This window comes from Cetorhinus maximus, chromosome 34, assembly GCF_964194155.1.
Source record: "Cetorhinus maximus chromosome 34, sCetMax3.hap1.1, whole genome shotgun sequence".
In the NCBI taxonomy this organism is placed as follows: domain Eukaryota; kingdom Metazoa; phylum Chordata; class Chondrichthyes; order Lamniformes; family Cetorhinidae; genus Cetorhinus; species Cetorhinus maximus.
The window spans coordinates 4,875,066-4,900,661 of NC_135912.1; the positions used below are offsets into that span (position 1 = coordinate 4,875,066).

The 25,596-nt window shown below is 44.7% G+C and overlaps 1 protein-coding gene across 1 annotated transcript in view; it reads right to left on the reverse strand.

Moving 5' to 3' along the window:
- The window catches only part of LOC144671695 (chloride channel protein ClC-Kb-like), a 49,693-nt gene that overhangs the window by 22,086 nt on the left and 2,011 nt on the right, over positions 1–25,596 (reverse strand). Inside the window, exons 2-3 of the mRNA XM_078533711.1 lie at positions 21,863–21,991; positions 999–1,127 (exon numbers count right to left, since the gene is read on the reverse strand). Coding sequence (XP_078389837.1) covers positions 999–1,127; positions 21,863–21,991 — 258 coding nt within the window. The remainder of the gene's footprint in view (positions 1–998; positions 1,128–21,862; positions 21,992–25,596) is intronic.

The window sequence follows — 25,596 nt, forward strand, 5'->3', positions numbered from 1 at the left end:
ATTGGAGAACAGTGGCCAATGAAGACAATTGGCCAAGAATATCTAAAATGAGATGCAGGATGTAAGATCCATAATGTAGAATATACAGGACACTGAAATCTGCTTGTGGTACCTCAAGCAAATAGCCATCCTTCCACATGACCTATTCTTAGATGTTGGTTGAGGAATAAATGGTGGCCCAGGACACAGGGGAGAGCTAGAAGTGTAAGCCATGGTTCAATGGGTAGCACTCTCGCCTCTGGTTTCAAGTCCCACTCCAGAGCTTGAGTGCCTTGGGCTAACATTTGGAAGTGTCGTCTTATGGATGAGACATTAAACCAGGGCCCCACCCACCCTGCTTGGTGGATGTAAAAGATCTCCTATTTTGAAGAAGGGCAAGGGGGCTATTCCCAGTGTTCTGGCCAATACTTATCCCTCAGTCAACATTGCAAAAACAGATTGGCTAGTCATAATCATATTGCTGTTTATGGGAGCTTGCTGTGTACAAATTAGCGCTGTGTTTGCAATTATGACTACACTTCAAAATATACTTCACTGGCTGTAAAGCACTTTTGGATGTCCGATGGTCATGAGAAGCGCTATATAAATGTAAGCCTTTCTTTTCTCTGTGGGATCCTATACGCTAGCCACAAGGGCCGACAGGACTTTGGTTTAATGTCTCATCCAAAAGACAGCACCCCCTCAGTACTGCACTGGCCGCGTCAGCCTAGATTTGGTACTCCCGTCTCTGGAGTGGGGCTTGAACCCATGACCATTTGATTCAGTGGTGAGAGTTTGCAGAGCCATGGCTTCCGGAACATTCACCTCCACACTGGCCCACTGGTGGGTCCGCCCCAGCTATCAAACCTTTTGAATAATTAAAAACCCTTGACAAGAAGAAAGCATTTCGTTAAATTCCCGCCAGAACCCCCGCGACCCTGAGTTTGCATTGGGACATTGATGACAATCCCGTGGCCACTTGATGGACAGGGCCACAGACAGCAGTGGAGATTGCGTACCTGCAGCCTGCGGTGAGATGTACTTGGCCACTCCAGCCGACACCATGGTGAGGATGACATGATAGAGGACCCACGAGAAGTACTGCAGGTACCGGTAATTTTCCAGCATGTCGTAGGCCCACAGATTGGCTGGCACCGAGGAAAGGAGAAGGAAGAGTGAAAATAAATGACTTATTTTACCAGAGGCGACATCTGTTTATAGGTACAGGCTTCCCCAATCTTCCCGTTACATGTCTATCAGGCCAGGATCTTTGCCTCATCCACCCTTGAATCCTCGTCCTTTCACTTTCAACTTTGCTATGTTTAAGTGAGTGGGCAAAAAATTTGGCAGATGGAATATGAGGTGGGAAAAAGTGAGGTTGTCCACTTTGGCAGGAAAAGTAGAAAAGCAGAATATTATTTAAATGGAGAGAGGCTGCAGAATGCTGCGGTACAGAGGGACCTGGATGACCTTGTACCTGAATCACAAAGTTAGCATCCCGGTACAGCATGTGATTGGGAAGACAAATGGAACGTTGGCCTTTATTGCAAGGGGGATGGAATATAAAAGTAGGGAGGCTGCGCTTGCTGCCAACGCTGTGTGTGCACTGTTGTATGCTGATGACAGACCCACGTTAGTGGCCACCGTCGTTATAGGGGGCAATGTACAGCAGGGCGCGTGTATGGCCGCCATCTTTATAGGGGGCAATGTCCAGTAGGACGCATACATGGTCATGACTGGCAGCAGTAAAAGAGAATGTTGTGAATTTCTATCCTGGATGATAGTGCTCAGTAGTATGAGTGTTATACTATATTGCCTCATCTAACACTGACAGCTACTTACAATCCATTTACAACACTGGGATAGTGAGATAGAGTTTAGGAACGCTCAGCAACATGACAGCAGTAAAATAACCCACAAGGAAAGGATTTTAGTTTCCCATCTGCAAATCCTTCCCTCCCATTTCTGCCACTCCAGGTTGCAGGCTCAAGCAGTGACTTCATTGGATTTCTGCGTATATGCAGACCAGTGCGCATGCGTAGATGGGCATTGGCGAGCATCTTGCACAGCCATATAGTGTTGGCAGCAGACACACTGAAGTAGGGAAGTCTTGCTACAACTGCTACAGGACATTGGTGAGACCTCACCCGAAGTACTGTGTACAGTTTTGGTCTCCTTATTTAAGGAGGGACATACTTGAAGGCAGTTCAGGGAAGGTTTACTAGGCTGATCCCAGGGATGATGGGGTTTGTTTTATGAGAAAAGGTTGGGCCTATACTCATTGGAGTTTAGAAGAATGAGAGGTGATATTATTGAAACAAAAAAGATTCTGGCGGGGATTGACAGGGTGGATGCTGAGAGGATGTTTCCTTCGTTGGTGAGGTCAGGGGAGTGGGGGCAATAAAATTCACCCTCCTGTCTCTCCAGCTTTCCAGCTAACTCTTTGTTGCCTACTCCAGAGGTGCATTTCACAGAAAACACTTAATTATTTACCTGTTCTCCGACCCTCCAAAAAGAGAACCTATTTACCCAATTTGTACTATGATTAATTGATCCCTCTGCCTTTGCTGATCACACTAGTCACTAAAGTTATATATTAATCATTCCTGGTCGATCTTTCCCCATTTTCCTCCTTGAATAGGGGTTAAAGGAAGACTTGCATTTGCTAGGCCACTGTATGCGTCAGCCTAGATTTTAAACTCAAGCCTCTGGAGTGGGACTTGAACCCACAACCCTCTGACTCAGAGCCACAGTTGTCACTTGAGATTGACAGCCAGAACAGAAGAGAAGTCATTTCCCTCTCACGGGTATTTCCCTATCCTGTCATCTTTCTTCCTGAGTTCTCTGCCCAAAGGCAGGTCTGACCCACAATCTCCACCACAGGTGAGGCAAGTCCCAAATCCACTCCAGCCAGAATGGAGATTGAACCCCATGCTATCAACACCAATCTGATCCACACCAGCCATCCTCCACTAGGAGTGTGAGTTACTGTGGCACTTTCACATGCTGTGTTAGAAGGATTCACAAGCTGATAGCTGTTTTGGTCATGTTATGAATGCAAGTTTCATTAGCAATCAAATCCTGGAGTGGGACTTGAACCCAGAGCTTCTGGCTCAGAGGCAGGGACACTACCCACTGCGCCACAAGACCTTCCTCTGTTACTCTTAGAAACTTTTAGACATTACGAATAGTGCTACAGAAATGCAAATTCTTTCAGTCTTTTTTCTAATTTATAGAGTTGAGCAGGTTAAGGGGTGGTCTGAAGGAGGTGTTTAAAATAATGGGATACAGAGGGGGTCAACTCTATGGCAGGTGCTCTGTAAATGTTAATGTCTGCCCAGGGACCCCCTGCAACCTCTGACCAACTCCCAGTGCGCGCCTCTCCCCACAATCTTCCAAAAGACAGCGTAATCTGCCCAAAGGTCATATCGTGGCAAAAATAAAACATGTTTTTAGTCATCTGCAGCGACAGAGATAATAGCATCAATGTAAGTCAACAATGGTAGAAAACGTAGACAGGCTAAAAGTCTAGTCATCTTGAGACTCCCTGGGGATCCCCTCACTGGGGATTTGGGAATTCCTGGGAACTTTGTCTGGGAGCTCACATCCAACAAGGGAATGAGGTAACCAAGAGATTGGGAATTATCTTAAAAATGGAACCACAATGATGAAAAGCCAATCCAAGAAAACTGTATCATGTTCTAAGATTATCTTTTTGAGGTGATCTGTAGGAGGAAGGGCCATTGAAAAGGCCATTGAAATGGTGTAAAGGGGAGAACATTTAGAAACGTGATTGGGTTCCTTCATTTGCAAATTAGAATTTGTTGACTTTTTTTCCGGTTGGTTACTTTTCAATGAGTGTGATATTCAAAGGATCGAAGAATGGTTATAGCTCATTGTGTTCGTGCTGGCTCTTTTACAAGAGGAAGTCAGCTAGTCCCTCTCCCCCGCCATTTCCCTGTAACTCTGCAAGTCTTTCGCTCTTAGGTGCTTATCCGGTTCTCAATTTTGATCCACCTCCACCACACTCTCAGGCAGTGACCTTCTCTTCTCTCAGGAGAACAGCCACAGCTTCTCCAGTCCATCCACATAACTGAAGACATTCAACACTGGAACCATTCTCGTAAATCCTTTCTGCACCTACTCTGAAGCCTGCACAAACTTCCTAAAGTGTGGTTTCCAGAATTGGATACAATACTCTAGTTGAGTCCGAATCAGTGTTTTATAATGATTCATCTTAACTTCCTTACTTTTGTACTATATGCCTCTATTTATAAAGCCCCGGAGCCTGTATGCTTTATTAACTGCTTTCCCTACCTTGTAGAAAAGTTCATGTTTAACAATTAGTTTTAGTTTCATTCTGTATACTGGTCAAGCAATCAAAGTATATTAATGAATTAACCTAATATTATATTCTGCTTAATTGAAATAAATGCAGGACACTTTGCCATGTGATTGGTCTTTTGTTTGCAATTGCATCCTTAGTTAAAGTGAAATATAGCACATGGCCCTAGGCTGGTGTAAAGTTACACATTTATGGTTTAATTACAGAGCAAGTGCTGTGAAGTCAGTCAAGGTTGAGTGGATCTGAGTATGGAACTGTCACACTCCCTAGCAATTCACAGTATCACAGAATCTTTACAGTGCAGGAAGAGGCCATTCAGCCCGTCGAGTCTGCATTGGCTCTCTGAAAGAGCATTCCACCTAGTCCCACTCCCTTAACCTTGCACATTCTCTCTTTTCAGGTAGCAATCCAATTCCTTTTTGAATACCTCAAGCGAACCTGCCTCCACCACCCTCTCAGGAAGTTTGTTCCAGACTCCAACCACCCGCTGGATGAAAATGTTTTTTTTCCTCACGTCACATTTACACCTTTTGCCAATTATTTTGAATCTGTGCCCTCTAGTTCTTGATGCTCTCTTGAGTGGGAACAGTTTCTCACTATTTATCCTGTCCACACCCCTCAGGATCTTGAATACCTCTATCAAGTCGCCTCTCAGTCTTCTTTTCTCCAAGGAAGACAATCCCAACCTCTCCAATCTATCCTTATAGCTACAGTTCTTCATCCCGGGAATCATCCCCATGGACCTCCCCCGCACTCCTTCCAATGCCTTCACAAACCTCCTCAAATATGGCGTCCAGAACTTAACGCAGCAGTCCAGATGAGGCCCAACCAGTGTCCTGTACAAGTTCAACATAACCTTCTTACTCTTGTACTCTAATCAACACTTATTAGTTTGTATTCCCCTATTGTGTGAAGAAAACAGCTTCAGCCCTATGTCCTAAGAACTAATTAGTTTAATCTTTTAACTTGTAGGGCTTAAAAAGAAGCAGTCACTATCCTTCAAAATATATGACAGGTTCTGGTTCTATAAGATTGAGGATCAAGTTCTGTAACCAGTTTTTGGAGCGATATAGTTCTTTGACTCTTACTACTTATAAAATTTATCAATTGAATGTATCGTGCTGTATTTTATAAGTGTATCGTGCTACCTCAGCTTTAACACAATGATTGTTTTTCTGCACTAATTTTATAGACACTCTGCATCGATTTTATGTAAGAGTTAACTTTGAAATTTCTGTATTAGTTTAAGGCTGTGTGCCCCTTTGTATTCTTTTAATTTTTTTTTGTTCATTAATGGGATGCGGGTGTCACTGGCTAGGCCAGGTATTTATTGCTCATCCCTAATTTACCTTATTCAGAGGGCATTTTTTTAAAGAGTGAACCATACTGCTGTGGGTCTGAAGTCACGTGTGGGCCAGACCAGGTAAGGATGGCAGATTTCCTTCCCTAAAGGGGTCATTAGTGAACCAGATGGGTTTTTAGAACAATTGGCAATGGTTTTGTCAGACTTTTAATTCCAGATTTCTATTAAATTCAGGTTTCACCATCTGCTGTGGTGGGATTTTGAACCCTGGTCCCCAGAGCATTACCCTGGGTCTCTAGAATACTAGTCCACTATAACTAGCACTGACAACCACTGCAAAAACATACAATAGCAAGCAGTTTCCTTAACTAAGACATATCGACGGGCACTTGCCTTAATGGGAACTCTACAGGATACCTATGCACTAATTAGGTATTTGGGATGATGAGCCCAAAATGTAATCATTAGGGCTTGATCATACACTCTCATATCTCAAATAAGCAGACAAAGAAAATATCTTAAGGCACCACATTATCTCAGTAGAAAGCCATAAAATTTAATGAAATAAATGAGAGGGATGGTCCCACAAGTAATTGACACCTTCACCGGCCAATCAGGAGATAACAGGAAATGACATCAGTAGATGACCATCACACCCCCCCCCCCCCCCCCCCCTTTAAGAAACCAATCATAAACTGATCAAGCACCACCTAAATCAATCAGGGACTGATCATGCGCTGCCCAAACCAATCAGAGTTCAGGAACACCACTGATAATTAACCCTGGGCTGTGTCCTAGCAAGGGTTAATAAGCACCAGGTTTCAGCTGCCAGGCATGCTGAGTTTGAAACGAAAGATAAGAGATTGTTTTCCAACTGAGAGCAGAAGACCCACAGAAGTGACAGAGAGAGAGAGAGAAGACTGTGTTGCCTTGCGCCCTAGGCTGAATCAGGAAGCAAGAACTGCATTAAGCCAGTAAAATCGCTGCCTAACTTTGTTAGGCATCACCTTTTGTTGCTTAATAAACATTTTTAAAAATTCATTCACAGGATGTGGGCATCGCTGGCTGGGCCAGCATTTATTGCCCATCCCTAGTTGCCCTCGAGAAGGTGGTGGTGAGCTGCCTTCTTGAACCGCTTCAGCCCCATGTGTTGTAGGTACACCCACAGTGTTAAATTTCCTAAATTACGTTACTAGACTGTCTCCTATTGCCTGAATGGTTAAAGTTTCAAGAGAACAAATTAATATTAAGTGAGTGCAGACTCACAGATTTGGAGTTTAAATACCCCAAAAAACATCTAACCTGCCCTGCCTCCTTCAATAATTTGTGCACGTATATCCCCAGGTCTCTCAGTTCCTGTACCACCTCCCACTTTAGAATATTGCCCCTCCTCTTTCTTCATACTAAAATGCTCTTCTCTGCATTAAACTTCATCTGCCATGTGATTCATCCAGATGTCTCTGAGCCTCATCAACACGTTTGAAATGCTCGGCTCTTCACCAGAGGCAAAACCTTTCATTATATCCCAAATGGTACGGCTCAAAAAGTTGTCTAGCGTTTGGATCATGGCTGTCGAGGCTACCTGCTAACTTGCCTGCCCCTTGAAGGCCATTGCTCTGAGTCAGTGGATGCAGGTAATCCACTACCAGAGGCGTCTTTGCAGGATCCTCCAAATCCGGTGGCAAGGAAGGTGGTCCAACAGCAGCGTCCTCTCCCAAGTCAACCCACCCAGCATCGAGGCGCTAATCACGGAAAACCAGCTCCGCTGGGTGGGACATGTCGTCCATATGCCTGACACCAGACTCCTGAAGCAACTACTCCACTCGGAACTCAGTCACGGCAGGAAGCTCCCAGGAGGACAGCAGAAAGCTTTAGGGATGTCCTCAAAGCGTCCCTGAAGAGGTCAAATATCCTCGCTGGAGTTATGGGAGACTGGCTTGTGTCCGACCAAAATGGAGAAGGTTTATTCAGGAAGGCACCGAGCACACTGAGAGACTTCATCGGGAATGTGCAGAGGTGAAGTCGAGGCGTCGGTGGGAGAGCACAGAAACCTCCAGACACCTCATCTACCTCACTCACCCTTCAAGCACCACCTGCCCCGCATGTGGCAGAGTCTGCGGATTGCACATTGGACTTATCAGCCATCTCAGAACCCATCGAACCAGAGAATAACAAGCCCTCCTCGATCCCAAGGAGCTGCCTAAGGAGAAGAATGGATTGTAAACTGCTGAGCTCAATTGCCGTTTGATTTGTTAAGAATTGTACATTTTAGGCTCCTGGTCACTGACTAGTTTTTGTTTTCTATTAAATTTAAAGACTGTTCTGTATATGGCATTCTGTAGTATGACGCCTGAAATTTAATCTCCTGTGTGAGATGTCTGGAGTGAGACGTCCAGAGTCTAACAAACACACACAGGATGAAAGGCTCCTATTCATTGATTAATGGATATTCATTCTGTGTATAACCAATTTTGACAGATGGAAGTGAGCGCTGGATGATCAGTGAAGCAATGCAGAGAAGAACGGAGGCTGCAGGTTTGTGGTTTTTGAGGAGGATAAAGAAGATGTCTTGGACAAGTCACACTACCAATGAAGAGATGCTAGTAAAATCTGACACCTGAAGAACTGTGCTGACCAAGATCAGGAAGAGACAGTAGGAATTTCTTGGGAATGTAATAAGGAATCATGATTGAGAAAGTCTGACGCTGATGGGAAAGGTTGATGGTAAAAGAGATCGAGGTAGATAAAGAACGATCTTTCTAAAGAGCCTCACAAACTGGATGAATGTACCACCAAGGGAGATGATCCACGCCTCCAGAGCACGATTAACATGGAGGTCCATAGTCGCCAACGCCCTCTCAGGGCATGGTACCTGAACAGAGAGACAGTATAAATGGACAATTCACTTTTCCCTTACTATAATTGTGCCAAAAAGCACCTGTGAATCTATCCTGTGCAGCTTGTTACTTCTCTTCCCTACCTTTGTTGCCACAACATTTTTGGCGAGCTTTAGTTTTGTAGTGAGAAGGTTTACAAAATATCAAATGGCCTGACCGCTGCATTGGCATCTAGGAGTGTCCAAGCCTTTTATTTTCACAATCTATATCACAGGACACCCGTAACATTAGAGTGCAAGGTCTCACCAATCCTCAGATCCCTTGAGCCACTTACTATCAGGCCATGAGGCAATAACACTAAAGCAAGTCCTTCCAAACCTCCAGTTAGGAATTTAATTGTAAGTCAAATTGTGTGGCCTGGTCCTCATGGATGGAACTTGAGGTACTTTTTATAACATAACACTCTCCAATACAACCAACACCCTCAACATAACACTCTCCAATACAACCAACACCTAGGGCAGACTCGTTCAGTCCCGTAGGCAGCAGGTATCATGGTGGGCATGAGTGGATATTATGGCGAGAGGGCCAAAAATCTGATTCACGCCGTCATAAAACCAGTTTGCGGTCATCGGCTCCACCTGTCAATGGCGGGCTGTATTCCCCACCGCTGCACATCAGGAACCTAATTTCACTACTTTAGCATCTCATTATACTCACTGGGATCAACTCCCCACGTCAAACTTACCACCCACGCCGGCGTGACTTCAGAACAGGGCGCTTCACGACTGCCTTTAACAGGCGTGCACCTGATGACCTGAACTTCGAGGGGAACTCAGAGGCGAACGCACACAACCTTGCGCAGTACTCGCGAGCATCGTCCATAGGACATCAAGGAAGAGGTGCCGTGCATTCGGTGGGGCGCGGGGCACGTAGGCAAGTCGCTTTTTCCCGGCTAGCTTTCAGTGTAGTGCCGGGGCAAAGGCTCCAATGCAGGTGAGACCAGGGTGGGGGAGGCAGCACAGACTGAATGAAGTGTACAAGCACATACCAGGGGCTAGGGGGAGGGGTGTTGAGGGAACCTGCCACGCACTTGGAAAAGCTTGTCGAAAGTGAGCATTCTTCCGCAGCTTGCTGCGCGCTACACAACCTGGTGCTGCAACGGCGGGAGGACCTGGCTGAGGAGGAGATGGAAGTGCAGCGTGTCTCCTCCGATGAAGAGGACGTTGAAGGAGATGACGGTGATGAAGTTCTTGAAGGTGAGGATGCAGGCAATGAGGCCATTGCACTGGTCAGATGAGGCAGGCCTGCTCGGGAGGCCCTCATAGCCACAAGATTCGTGGAGGATGATGACAAGATGTAGTGAGGACAGTCCTGACATCCTCATATTGCATCTGTGAACGTTCGACACCTATGTAGCTGATGGCAGTGCACATACCCTCAGTGCTCAGGCTCATGTCATGGAGACACAGCGGAGGCCCGAATAGTCACCAGATTCCAGGAGGATGATGACAACGTGCAGTGAGAACACTCCATAGATCTTTACACAGCCTCTGTGAATGTCTGACTCCTGTCTGACTGAGGGCAGCTCGCTTGTGCTCTGTGATCAGGGTCATATCATAGAGATGCAGCTGTGAAACTTTAACTGCACCTGATCCTTGGTGAGGCCACAGCTGGAGTACTGTGTGCAGTTCTGGTCGCCACATTATAGGAAGGATGTGATTGCACTGGAGGGGGTGCAGAGGAGATTCACCAGGATGTTGCCTGGGATGAAACATTTAACTTATGAAGAGAGTTTGGATGGACTTGGGTTGTTTTCGTTGGAGCAGAGAAGACTGAGGGGGCGACCTGATCGAGGTGTACAAGATTGTGAGGGGTATGGGCAGGGTGGATAGGGAGCAGCTGTTCCCCTTAATTGAAGAGTCAGTCACGAGGAGACACAAGTTCAAGGTGAGGGGCAGAAGGTTTAGGGGGGATGTGAGGAAAAACTTTTTTTACCCAGAGGGTGGTGAGGGTCTGGAATGCGTTGCCTGGGAGGGTGGTGGAGGCGGGTTGCCTCACATCCTTTAAAATGTACCTGGATGAGCACTTGGCACATCATAACATTCAAGGCTATGGGCCAAGTGCTGGTAAATGGGATTAGGTGGGTAGGTCAGGTGCTTCTCACGTGTCGGTGTAGACTCGATGGGCCGAAGGGCTTCTTCTGCACTGTGAGATTCTGTGATCCTTTGTCTGCCTTCAGCACCTGAGCCCTTCAGGAGCACAGCATCACTGGTCACAGATGCTGAAGAGATGGGGGGCCAGCCCCAATTCAAAGGTGCTTACAGCACACAGAGAGAATCACGGGACTCTGAGACACCTACCCACAACATTCTGGCAGCAATGACAAGCACCATCGAGGTGCAGGCATCAGTAATGTGCCCAGTGAGTGTGAAGCCGACCATTCCGGGACACTGCACAGGGAAGAAGCCCTGGACTGAGACACTTGCCTTTATCTTGTGCAGGAACCAAGGTTTCACATCTGAGTGACATGAACACTCCTCATCAGAACAAGGAGCCATAGGCAAAGAGACATTCTTGGGAGTTTACTTACAAGAGTGAACAATGTGTACAAGTGATTAACACCAGTGCCCAGGCTGTGCAACTAGGTCTTGGATTTAGGCTCCAGTCTCTTTGGAGCCGTGGGTTTGAATATTGGAGGTGTCAGCTGTGGCTCAGTTCATAGCACCCTCGCCTTTGAATCAGAAGGTTGTGGGTTCATGTCCCATTCCCGGAAACCAAGAACTGTGAATGTACTCGAAAGAGTTACAATCTGTGACTGTTGATAACTCGAAAGAGTTACATCTTCTTAACTTTACTAACCCTTGCGTTGTGTCTTGGTGCTCCCTGACCTCCACAGTGGAGGTGGAGGCAGCCTGCTGACTGCGACACCCTGCCTGTGATGACCTGACTGGGTGTCCTCTGGAGGACTGAGACTTGTAGAGCTCCACCTGCTTTGGGTGACTTGCTGTGGGCCAGCTGCACCCTCCTTGGCCTGTGGAGCTGGAACTGCGGGCTCACAGGAAGAGGGGATTTGGATTCCCGGAGTCACTGAGGCAGAAGGCCCCGGGGTTTTGTGCTGCTGGTCCTCCTCCCTATGGATGCCTGGCAGCCCCTGGCTAACTCCTTGAGGAGAAAGGGAAGCTAGAGTCAGGTCGAGCTGCTCCACGCCCCTCTCACGTTGACACTGTTGGAGGCCAACTATAGTGTCAACGATGGAGTTCAGCCCGCGCAGCAGTGCAGGACTGATGTCCTGGTCCAAGGTCTCCATGTTGGCCACCATCCTTCTGGCGTTGACCTTGGTGCATTGGCATACCGACACTATCACTTCAGACTGAAGGTGGATGGACTCTTCCATTGTCCCTTGCAATCTGAGGAGTGAACCAGACATCCCTTCCTGATGTTCCTGTGATTGTCTTTGCAGCTCCACCAACCGATTGAGGACCGAGTCCAGAGGCTGATCATCTGGCCAAGGATGTCACGGCCTCCACCTGCTGCAGAACAGATTGTGTGGTGTGCTCACCAGATTGTGATCCCGAGGCTACTCTACATCTATGTGCCACCGAGGTGTGTGTTGCTGTGCTGGTGGAGGGTGTGGGTGAGCGTCATAATGGGTCTTCAATGGTGCTGCCCTCAGCATCCTCATCTGAGGTGTCTCGGCGCTGGGATCGGGGTCACAATTGCCTAAGGGCGACGTGTCAGATGTGCCTAGGAAGTGGAGATTATTAGTGCTTGGCTGTCGCATTGAACACAGAACAGTGGACTCAGAGAAGCGTTAAGAGAGGGATCATGTGGTGCAGGATACTCACGAGGGTGTTCACTGCCGACCTAACTGTCACTGCAGGAACAGTCGAATACCTCTCCGGCCAGCTCCAACACTCGACTCCCAAACAGAGTGAGGACCTTGATGTTGGGCACTCCACCCATCCCACCCACACTCCACCACACTCGCCACCCAGCGCCGCCCTGCAACCCCCACCCAGACTGGGACCTCTCTCAGTGATTGTGCATAAGGACGGGTGGAGAGAGAGTGAGCAAGGCACGTGCCAGGCCAGATGAGAAGTATGCCAGGTGTGGGAGTGTGCAGAGTGTAGCCATGGATATGATGAGGAGAGTTGGAGATATGAGGGTGTGTGTGAGAGAGTGATGTTCCTTGAGGTGGCAGTGAGTGAGATGCCAGTGAATGTGTGATGGGCTTGAACATTGCTGAAAAAAGAGACATGTCTAAGTTTTTCATCTTGCACTCATCAGGAAACTCACAAGAATACCAACATAAATGGGAAAACAACAATTTATAGCCAAGATTCTCAACATAACACTTTCTGATATAACCAACACCGTAAAATAACATTCTCTGGTATAACCAAAATTCTGAACATAACACTCTCCGATATAAACAACACCCTTAGCATAACACTCGCAATATAACCAACACCCCAAACTAAACACTCTCTGACACAGCCAACAGCCTTAAAATAACACTCTCCAATATAACCAACACCCTTAACATAACACTCCAATATAACCAACACCCTTAAAGTAACGCCCTTTTACATAAGCAACACTCTCAGCATAGCACTCTCCGATATAACCAACGGCATTAACATACCACTCTCCGATATACCCAACACCCTCAACATAACACTCTCCAATCTAACCAACACCCTTAACATAACACTCTCCGATAAAACCAACAACCCTAACATAACACTCTTTCACATAACCAACAACCTTAACACAACACTCTCCGATATAAACAACACCCTTAACATAACACTCTCTAATATAACCAACACCCTGAACATAACACTCTCCAAAATAACCAACACCCGTAACATTACACACTCTGATATAACCAACACACCTAACACAATGCTCTCTAATACAACCAACACCCTTTACATGACACTCTCCATTATAGCTAACAGCCTTAACATAACACTTTCAGATATAACCAAAACTATTAACATAAAAAACTCTGGTTTCACCCACACCCTTAACATAAGACTCTCTGATATAACCAACACCCTTAAAATAACACCATCTGATGTAACCAACAATCTTAACTTAACACACATCTGATATAACCAACTCCTCAACATGACACTCACTGATATAACGAAAGCCCTTAACATAACACTCTTTGATATAAGGAACCCCCTCAACATAACACGCTCTGATGTAACCAACGTCCTTTACATAATTAACTCTGATAGAACCAATACCCTTAACATAACACTCTCCAATATAACCAACACCCTTAACATAACACCCTCTAATATAACCAACACACTTAACATATCACTCTCCAATATAACCAACACCCTTAACATAACACTCAACAATATAACCAACACCCTTAACATAACACCCTCTAATGTAACCAACACCGTTAACATAACACTCTCCAATATAACCAACACCCTTAACATAACACCCTCTAATGTAACCAACACACTTAACATATCACTCTCCAATATAACCAACACCCTTAACATAACACCCTCTAATGTAACCAACACACTTAACATATCACTCTCTGATATAAACAACATCCGTAACAAAACAGTCTCTGATATAACCACACCATTAACATACCACTCACTGATATAACCAACATCCTTAAGATAAGATTCTCTGATATAACCAATACCCTTAACATAACACTCTCCGATATAAACAACACATGTAACGTAATACTTTCTTACATAACCAGGTCCCTTAACATAACACCCTCTGATATAACCAACACACCTACATAACACTGTCCGATATAAGGAACACACTTAACATAACACTCTCTGACATAACTAGCACCCTTAACATAACACTCTCCGATAAAACCAACATGCATTAGGTAACACCCTCCAATATAACCAAGACCCTTAACCTAACACTCTCTGATATAACCAACACCCTTAATGTAACACACTCTGATATAACCAACACCTTTGACATAATGCTCTCCGATATAAACAACGCCCTTAACCTAACTCTCTAATATATGACTAACACCCTTAATATAACACTCTCTGACGTAACCAAAACCCTTAACGTAAGGCTCTAAGGTATAACCAACACATCTAAAATAACACACTCCGATATAACCAACACCCTTAACATAACACTCACTGTTATAACCAGCACCTTTAACATAACACTCTCTGATACAACCAACACCCTTAACGTAACACTCTCCAATATGATCGATACCCTTAACATAACACACTCCGATATAACCAATGCTCTTAATGTAACACATTCTGATATAACCAACACCCTTAACATAACACTCTCTGATATATCCAGCACACTTACACTCCATTACATTACACTCCGTTATAACCAACACCATGAACATGACGCTCTCCGATATAACCAACACCTTTAACATAATATTCTTGGACATAACCAACACACATAACATAACACTACCCAATATAACAAACATCCTTAAGATAACACACTTTGATATAACCAACAGCCTTAACAAAGCACTCTCTGATATAACCAACATCGTTGACATAACACGCTCTGATATTGCCAATACCCTTATCAGAACAGTCTCCGATATAACCAACATCCTTAACATAACACTCTCTGGTGTAGCCAACATCATTGACATATCACTCTCCAATATAACCAATACCCTTAACATAACACTCTCTGATATAATGAACACTCTTAACATAGCACTCTTGAGAAAACCAACAGCCTTTACCTGACATTCTCTGATATAACCAACATCTTCAGCATAACACTTTCCGCTATAACCAGCTCCCATAAGATAACACTCTCCGATAAATCAAAAATCCTGAATAGAACACTCTCCGATATAACCAGCGCCCTTAACCTAACACTCTCTGCTATAACCAACACGCTTAACATAACACTCACTGATATAACTAACATACTTAATATAACATTCTCCAATATAAACAACACCCTTAACCTAACACACTCTGATATAACCAACACCCTTAACGTAACAAGCTCTGATATAACTAACACCCTTAACATAACACTCTCTGATATAACCAACACACATAACATAACACTCTGCGATATAACCAATGCCCTTAACATAACAGTTTCCAATATAACCAACACCCTAAATATAACAATCTCTGATATAACCAACACCCTTAACGTAACATTCTCTGATATAAACAACACTCTTAACATAACGCTGTCTAATATAACCAACATCATTAACATAACTCTCTTTGTTATAAATACCCTTGATATAACAATCTCTGATAGAAACAACATCCTTGACAGAACACGTGACACTCTCTGATAAAACCAACACCCTAACATAACACTCTACAATACAACCAACACCCTCAACACCACATTCTCCAATATAACCAACACCCTTAACCTAACACTCTTTGATATAACAAATGCAAGTAACATAACACTCTGCAATGTAACCATGATCCTTATGATAACACTCTCTGATATACCCAACATTCTTAACATAACACTGTCTGATATACCCAACATTCTTAACATAACACTCTCTGATATACCCAACATTCTTAACATAACACTGTCTGATATACCCAACATTCTTAACATAACACTCTCTGATATACCCAACATTCTTAACATAACACTCTCTGATATACCCAACATTCTTAACATAACACTCTCTGATATACCCAACATTCTTAACATAACACTCTCTGATATACCCAACATTCTTAACATAACACTCTCTGATATACCCAACATTCTTAACATAACACTCTCTGATATACCCAACATTCTTAACATAACACTCTCTGATATACCCAACATTCTTAACATAACACTCTCTGATATACCCAACATTATTAATATAACAGTCTCTGATATAACAAACACACCAAACTTAACACTCTCTGATATAACCAAAACCCTTATCTGAACACTCTCCGATATAACCAACATCCTTACCATAACACCCTCTGATATAGCCAACACCCTTAACATAATAGTCTCTGATCTAACCAATATCCTTAACATAACACTCTCTGAGATAACCAACACCCTTAACATAACACTCTCTGATATAACCAACATCCCTACATTACGCTCTCTGATATAATGAACACGCTTAACATAACAGTCTCCGATAGAAACAACACCCTCAACACCACATTCTCCGATATAACCAACACCCTTAACCTAACACTCTCTGATATAACCAACACCCTCAACATAACACTTTCCGAAATAACCAACACCCTTAACATAACACTCTCTGATATAACCAACATTATTAACATAACACTCTCTGACATAACAAACACACCTAGCAATACTCTCTGATATAACCAACACCCACAACGTAACCCCCTCTGATATAACCAACATCCTTAACGTAACCCACTCTGAAATAACCAACACCCTTAATGCAACACTCTCTGATATAACCAACACCCTTAACATACAACTCTCCGATATAACCAATAACCTGCACGTAATGCTCTCTGATATAACGAACATCCCTAACATAACATTCTCTGATATTACCAACACCCTTGACATAACGCTCTCCAATATAACCAACATACTTAACTTAACACTCTCTGATATAACCAACATCATTATAATAACATTCTCCTACACCCAACCCCTTCAGCATAACACCCTTATATAGTCACTTTCACTCTTCTACCTCATCCCTGAAGACATTCGCCCATGAAAATGGTCCTTCAGTCGAGGTTATAGGCAACATGTCCCTCATTCCTTGCTTCTTTAAAAATCCAACATTTTATGGTAACTCATTTCCAGAGCTTTCCTGTAGTGCCTAAAGTCAAACCAACTTTAAGGCCATGGACAGGAATATAAATGGGCTGCACGATCACCCAAGCAACTGAAAGTCTTGGACACAAAATCCCTAAAGCCTGCATTAATTAATAGGTGGGGGTAAGGTTTTCAGAGAAATGGAATGGTATTTCATAGATGGTAAACTAAATTACCAGAATATTACAGCACACCCACAATAATAATCCTTTAAAACATTGCAAGTCATCAGTTGTGGTTCAGTGGGTAGCATTCTCACCTCCGAGTCTGAAGGTTGTGGGTTCAAGTCCCACTCCAGGACTTGAACACAAAAAAATCTAGGCTGATACTAGCAGTGCTGTACTGATGGAGGTTTGCATTGGTGCTGTAATTTGGATAAGATGTCAAACTGGGGCCGCTTGTGCCCTTTCCAGTGGACCTAGAAAACCCCACGGCTCTACTTTGAAGAAGGGCAAGGGAGATTCCCTCAGTTCCTAACCAAGGCCTGAAAGATTCTGATTAACGGAGTTCAGCGAGAACAGGTTGACATCTTCCGCCATCTTGGGTCACTCATCACGGAAGGTGCCGAGTCCGCCTAAGAAATTCGGGCTGGACTCAACAAGGGTCATGGTGTTGTGAATTCACTAAATGGAGTAGCCACAGCATCTTGATTACAATGAAAATTTGCCTCCCTAAAGTCCTTGTTCTGGCCGGTGACAATGCATGGCTATGAAAGCTGGACCATCAGTAAGAGTGACGAGGCCCGAATAAGGGCATTTGAAATGAAGGGACTTGGACGGATATTGTGAGCATCACAGATGACCAAATGAGTGAGTGCTTGAGAAAGCTGGCGTTGAGGGGAACTTGTCTGAGGCACTGATATCAGGGAGGCTGACATGTTTTGGACACGTGATGCGAGCAGGAGGGGAGTGTTTGGAAAAAAAAGAGGTAACGCAAGGCCAAACACCTGGAAAAGGATTAAAGATGGCATGGATGGATAATATCGGAACGAGGACTGGCCTCTCTATGAGACAGGCCGTGAGGGCAGCGGAGAATCGAATTCAGTGAAGATTGTTCATTGTACGGCCAACCCTCGAAACAAGGACGGATAAAAGACAAGACCTAACCAAAATGAATCCATCAACCAACAGCTGAAACAAATCATCTGGTCATTATCAATCCTGCTTGTGGGGGCTCGATGTGAGCAATGTTCAATTGTCCTTCTTACATTACACTAGCGTTGAACTTCAAAAGTACTCCACTGGCTCTGAAATATCTGGGGAAATGCTGAGCTTGTAAGTGGCGGTCTGGGAACATAAGAAACAGAGTTTAGCCTCTTGAATTATTCTGCTATTCAATCAGATCATGGCCAATCTGCAACCAAACTCCACAGACCCATGCCTGCCCTGTCAATTGGATTCAAGCTGATTGGTGAAGCCAAAACCAAGACACAGAACTTTTCTTTATTGAGAGATTTTATTGACTTGTGCGCTCTCACAGCTATCCTCCCACTCAACCCAGTGTCCCAGCTGCCCCCTATTTATTTGTGCCCAAAGACAATTAATATCCATCACCTGTTTCTCTTAACCTTAACAATGTAATTGACATTAATAAACCTTAACTATGTAATTGACATTAACAAACCTTAATAATGCAATTAACAAGATATTAACATCTCCCATGTCCCTTACTACCTTTGGCTAACAAAAATCTATCAAGCTCAGGTTTAAAATTAATCTAGAATCAATTGCCATTTGAAGAAGTTCTCCCACCCTTTGTGTGTAGAAGTGTTTCCTAATGATGCTCCTGAAAGGCCTGGCTCTAATTTTTAGACTCTGCCACATAGTCCTAGACTCCCCAATCAGGGGAAATAGATTCTCTCTTACTACCTGACCAGTTTCCCTGAATATCTTGAAAACTTCAATCAAATCAACGCTAAACTTTATAAATTCCAGGGAATTCAACCCTAGTTTGTGTAACCCCATCTCGTAATTTAAATCTCCGAGTCCAGATATACTTCTGGTAAATCTACACCGTACTCCCTCCAAGGTCAATATATCCTTTCTAAGCTGCATGAGTTAAAATACTTGCTTTTAGTTTCCTTAGAAATACCGACATCACCCTTCAGATTGAGTCCTACTGAAACCCCTTCATCACAAGACAGGGGAGCCCTATTTTCTGGACCAACTGTGCCATTGCCTCCAAAACCCATTCTGCTGCGTTCCATCAGCGGAGACAACGGCCCTTCACTGGCTGCTAGTGTCCGATAATCCGCCTTCTGCAGCCTTGTCAATCTTCCAGTGGGTGGAGCGGGAGGGCAGTTGCTGGCACATCATGCCAGACAAGATGACCTTGTGTTAGGGGTCATGTTTGATCTGCTGGACCTGGGTACGAGCTGGCAGTAGACCTGGCAGCTTTGGGGCCAGGGCTTCCTATTGATCCCCAATAGATCCATCAGAAACCCAAAGAGAAGAGGCAGTCAACATTCTCCACTGGAAAAATGAATCAATTTTTTTCTTTTCATGTGTGTTTGTGGATTTGCTGTTTATTTCTTGCACTTGCAGTTATTCCTTACGGACCAAATTATCGGTTTTGCTCATTGCTGTAATAGTTGCATACACCTGCTGCAAGCTCCATCTAGGTATCTCATTAAATGTCTGTGAACATTTCCTGTCTGCTAAACCATCTGGCGTTTTTATATCAACTTTTTCCTCATTTTAAATTCCTATGTCAGCGTTTGTAATGTGAATTTTCTATGTAAACTTGTCACGCTGCAATTACACCTTCTGGCCACTGGTGATGCTGTGCGGTGCCTCAGAGTTTTGCATCTCCCAACTCCTCAGCCTGTATTGGAAAGAATCTCTTATGCTCCAACTAGGCCTGCCCCAGTTTGATTTGGAATTCACTGCCTGGAAGTGTGGCGGAGGCAGGTTCGATTGAGGCATTTAAGAGGGCATTGGATGATTATGTAAATAGAGACAATGTGCATGGTTACGAGGAAAAGACAGGAAAAGACACTAAGTTACTCAGAGAGCCAGTGCAGACGTGATGGGCCAAAAGGCCTCCTTCTGCACTGTAACAATTCTGTGATTCTAAGTTTTACTATTCAACCATAATATCTATAATATAAGTTACTATCAAATGTAAGTGTTGAATAAATAGAAGGGAGTTTGCATGTTTTAAAAAGATGGATCCAATTAATCTCCACCTTGTGATTCAGTTTCACCTTAAGATTGCTCTTGATCTTGACTTTCTGTATCTAATACCTCAAGAAATCTACCAGAAGTGTAGGAATCCATGGGCCTAATAATAATTATTAATATCTCTAATCAGCTAGAATATTGTAGCCACTTCTGATTACCATACTTTAGGGAGGAAGTCCATGCTTTGGAGAGGGTGCAGAACGGTACCAAGGATGAGAGTGTTCAGTTGTGTGGAGAGACTGGAGAAGCTGATATTGTTCTCCTTAGAGCAGAGAAGGCTAAGGGGAGATTAATGAGGGGCGCTCAGAATCATGAGGGTTTTTGATAGACTAAGTAAGGAGAAACCATTTCTATTCCCGGGAGGGTCGGTAACCCAGAAGGGCACAGTTTTAAAATAATTGGCAAATAATCAGAATCACAGAATCACACAGTGCAGAAGAGACCCTTCAACCCATGGAGTCTGCACCAACAAGTGAGAAACACCTGAATTACCTACCTAATCCCATTTACCAATACTTGGCCCATAGCCTTGAATATTATGAAGTGCCAAGTGCTCATCCAGGTACTTTTTAAAGGATGTGAGGCAACCTGCCTCCACCACCCTCCCAGGCAACACATTCCAGACCGTCACCACCCTCTGGGAAAAAAAGCTTTTCCTCATATCCCCACTAAACCTCCTGCCCCTCACCTTGAACTTGTGTCTCCTCGTGACTGACCCTTCAACTAAGGGGAACAGCTGCTCCCTATCCACACTGTCCATGCCCCTCATAATCTTGAACACCTCAATCAGGTCACCCTTCAGTCTTCTCTGCTGCAATGAAGACAACCCAAATCTATCCAACCTCTCTTCATAACTTAAATGTTTCATCCCAGGCAACATCCTGGTGAATCTCCTCTGCACCGCCCTCCAGTGCAATCACATCCTTCCTATAATGTGGCAACCAGAGCTGCACACAGTACTCCAGCTGTGGCCTCACCAAGGTTCTATACAACTCCAATATGACCTCCCTACTTTTGTAATCTATGCCTCGATTGATAAAGGCAAGTGTCCAATATGAGACGAGGGGAACTTTTTAACGCAGTGAGCTGTTGTGATCTGGAACCCATTGCCAGAAGTGGAGGTGGAAGCAGATTCAATAGTAACTTTCAAAAGGGGAATTGGTTAAATACTTAAAAATTGTTGAGATAGAGCAAGGGATTGAGACTGATTGGATAGCTCTTTCAAAGAGCCAGCGCAGGCAAGATGGGCTGAATGGTCTCCTTCTGTGCTGTGTGATTCTATGTCAGCATAACATTAATTTGTCCTTTTAAAATCTTGCCATTAATTTCTAGCTCTAGCGTTACGACAGAAAGCAAAGTGATGAGTTCCATCTTTCATTACCTCTTTGAAACTTGGAAGTGATGACATCCAAGCTGAAACTGATGGTCGCCATGAACATGCCCAACAGAAAGAGGAAGATCCAATCCTCTCCGAATTTCAGGATCTGCTTCCGCACAGACTGTACGAACGCTGTAATTAAACAGGACATATCAGCACCAGGCAGAGCGCCCAGACCTTTATCAAGCTGCGGGTCTCCATCAATTCAAATAGACCTATTCAACAAATGAGTTTAATCTATCCCGCTTGGATCATTCATTGATTCAAACCATGATATAAATCTTCAGATTGGTGACCAGTAATCAGAATACAGTCGAAGTGCAAATTAGCCAAAATCCCTCGCATCGTATCAAACCCCAAACTGAGACTGGGTTTAATGAATTTTGAAGCTTATCAACTGACTCCATTTGTGCAGGACCATAAAGAAGAGCAGCACACCAAGGAGATTATTTTTGGGATTGATAGAGAGCGAGAACGGGGCAGTGGGATTAGTTTGGGATTGATACAGGGCTGTGGGGACAGGGCAGGGCTGTGGGATTAGTTTGGGATTGGTACAGGGCTTTGTGGAGAGAGTGGGGCAGTGGGATTAGTTTGGGATTAATACAGTGCTATTGGGAGAGGGTCGGGCAGTGGGATTAGTTTGGGATTGATACAGGGCTATAGGGAGAGAGTCAGTCAGTGGGATTGATACAGCTGTGTGGAGAGAGTGGAGTAGTGGGATTAGTTTGGGATTGATACAAAGCGATGGGGAGAGAGTGGGGCAGTGGGGTTAGTTTACGATTGATACAGGGCTATGCGGAGAGAGTGGGGCAGCGGGATAATTATGGTATTGATACAAGGCTATGAGGTGAGGGGGGCAGTGGGATTAGTTTGAGATTGTTAGAGGGCTATAGGGAGAGAGTTGGGCAGTGGGATTAGTTTACGATTGATACTGGGTTATGACATGTGAGGGGGGTAGTGAGATTAGTTTGGGATTGATACAGGGCTATGGAGAGTCAGTGGGGCACTGGGATTACTTTAGGATTAATACAAGGGTATGGGTCAAGAGCGGGGCAGTGAGGTTAGTTTGAGACTGATACAGGGCTCTGAGGAGAGAGGGGGCAGTGGGATTAGATTGAGATTGATAGAGAGCTATGAGGAGAGAGCTGGGCAGTGGGATTAGTTTGTGATTGGTACTGGGTTATGACGTGTAAGGAGGTAGTGTGATTAGTTTGGGATTGATACAGGACTATGGCGAGTGAGGGGGGGCAGTGAGATTAGTTTGGGATTAATACAGTGCTATGGACAGTCAGTGGGGCGGTGGGATTATTTTGGGATTAATACAGGGTTATGGGCGAGAGTGGGGCAGTGGGATTAGGTCGGGATTGATAAAGGGCTATGGGGAGAGATTGGGACAGTGGGATTGGTTTGGGATTGATACGGGGCTATGTGGAGAGAGTGGGGCAGTGGGATTAGTTTGGGATTGATACAGGGCTATGGGTAGAGAGTTGAGTAGTGGGATTAGTTTGGGATTGATACAGGGCAGTGGGGAGAGAGTGGGGCACTGGATTTGGTTTGGGATTGATACAGGGCTATGGGGAGAGAGCGGGGCAGTAGGGTTAGTTTGGAATTGAAACGTGGCTATGGGTAGAGAGTTGGACAGTGGGATTAGTTTGGGATCACCTTCGGGTCTGTCTGCAAGCATGACCCAGACCTCCCTGTCGCTTGCCGTTTCAACACACCACCCTGCTCTCAAACCCACATCTCCATCCTTGGCCTGCTGCAATGTTCCAGTGAAGCTCAACGCAAACTGGAGGAACAGCACCTCATCTTCCGAAAAGGCACTTTACAGCCTTCCGGACTCAATATTGAGTTCAACAACTTCAGATCATGAACTCTGTCCTCCATCCCCATCCCCTTTCCGATTCCCCCTTTTTCCAATAATTTATATTTTGTAAAAAATATATATTTTTCTCTTCTCACCTATTTTTAAATTTATTTTGATCTATTGTTTTATCTCCACCTTTTAGCCCATTTCGATCCCTTCCCCCCACCCCACCCCCACTAGGGCTATCTGCCACTAGCTTGTCCTGCTTGCTACCCTTAATGTCCCCATTAGCACATTCCTTAGATAATATCACCACCATTAACACCCCTTTGTCCTTTTGTCTATGACATCTTTGGCAATCTCTTCTTTCCCTCCACCTATCACTGGCCCTCTATCCAGCGCTACCTGTCCCACCCCCCTCAACCAGCTTATATTTCACCTTATTTCTCTATTTCCTTAGTTCTGATGAATAGTCATATGGACTCGAAACATCAACTGTGTTCCTCTCCGCAGATGCTGTCAGACCTGCTGAGTTTTTCCAGCTATTTTTGTTTTTGTTTCAGATTTCCAGCATCCACAGTATTTTGCTTTTATACTGGATTAGTTTGCAATTGGTACTGGGTTATGATGTGTGAGGGGGGTCGTGGGATTAGTTTGGGATTGATACAGGACTATGGCGAGTGAGGGGGGCAGTGGGATTAGTTTGGGATTAATACAAGGCTATGGGGCGAGAACAGGGCAGTGAGGTTAGTTTGGGATTGATATAGGGCTATGGGGAGAGAGTGGGGCAGTGAGGTTAGTTTGGGATTGATACAGGGCTATGGGGAGAGAGTGGGGCAGTGGGATTAGTTTGGGATTGATACAGGACTATGGAGAGTCAGTGGGGCAGTGGGATTAGTTTGGGATTGATACAGGACTATGGAGAGTCAGTGGGGCAGTGGGATTAGTTTGGGACTGATACAGGGCTATGGGAAGAGAGTGGGGCAGTCGATCTGGTTTGAGATTGGTACAGGGCTATGGGGAGAGAGTGGGGCAGTGGGACTCGTTTGGGATTGATACAGGTCTATGGGGAGAGAGTGGGGCGGTGGGTGAATTTGGGATCGATACAAGGGTATGGGGTGAGACCAGGGCATTGGGGTTAGTTTGGGATTGATACAGAGCTATGGGGAGAGTGTGGGGCAGAGGATTAATTTGGAATTGATACAAGGGTATAGAGGGAGAGTGGGACAGTTGGGTTAATTTGGGATTGGTACAGGGCTTTGGGTAGGGAGTGGGGCAGAGAGATTAGTTTGGGGTTCGATATAGGGGTATTGCGAATGAGGGGGCAGTGGGATTAGTTTCGGATTGATACAATGCTATGGAGAGTCAGTAGGGCGGTGGGACTAATTTGGGATTGATATAAGGCTATGGGGTGAGACCGGGGCATTGGGGTTAGTTTGGGATTGATACAGGGCAGTGAGGTGAGAGTAGGGCAGTGGGATTGTTTGGGATTCATACAGGGCGAGAGTTGGACAGTGTGTTTAGGTTGGGATTGATAAAGGGCTATGGGGAGAGCGCGGGGCAGTGGGATTAGTTTGGGATTGATACAGGGCTATGGGGAGAGAGTGGGGCAGTGGGATTTGTTTGGAATTGATACAGGGCTATGGGGAGAGAGCAGGGCAGTGGGATAAATTTGGGATTGATACAGGGCATTGGGGAGAGAGTGGGGCAGTGGATTAGTTTGGGGATTGATATGGGGCTATGGGATAGAGTGGGGCAGTGGGATTAGTTTGGGGATTGATACAGGGCAGTGTGGAGAGAGTGGGGCAGTGAATTAGTTTGGGGATTGATACAGGGCTATGGGGAGAGAGTGGGGTAGTGGGATTAGTTTGGGGATTGATACAGGTCTATGGGATAGAGTGGGGCAGTGGGATTAGTTTGGGGATTGATA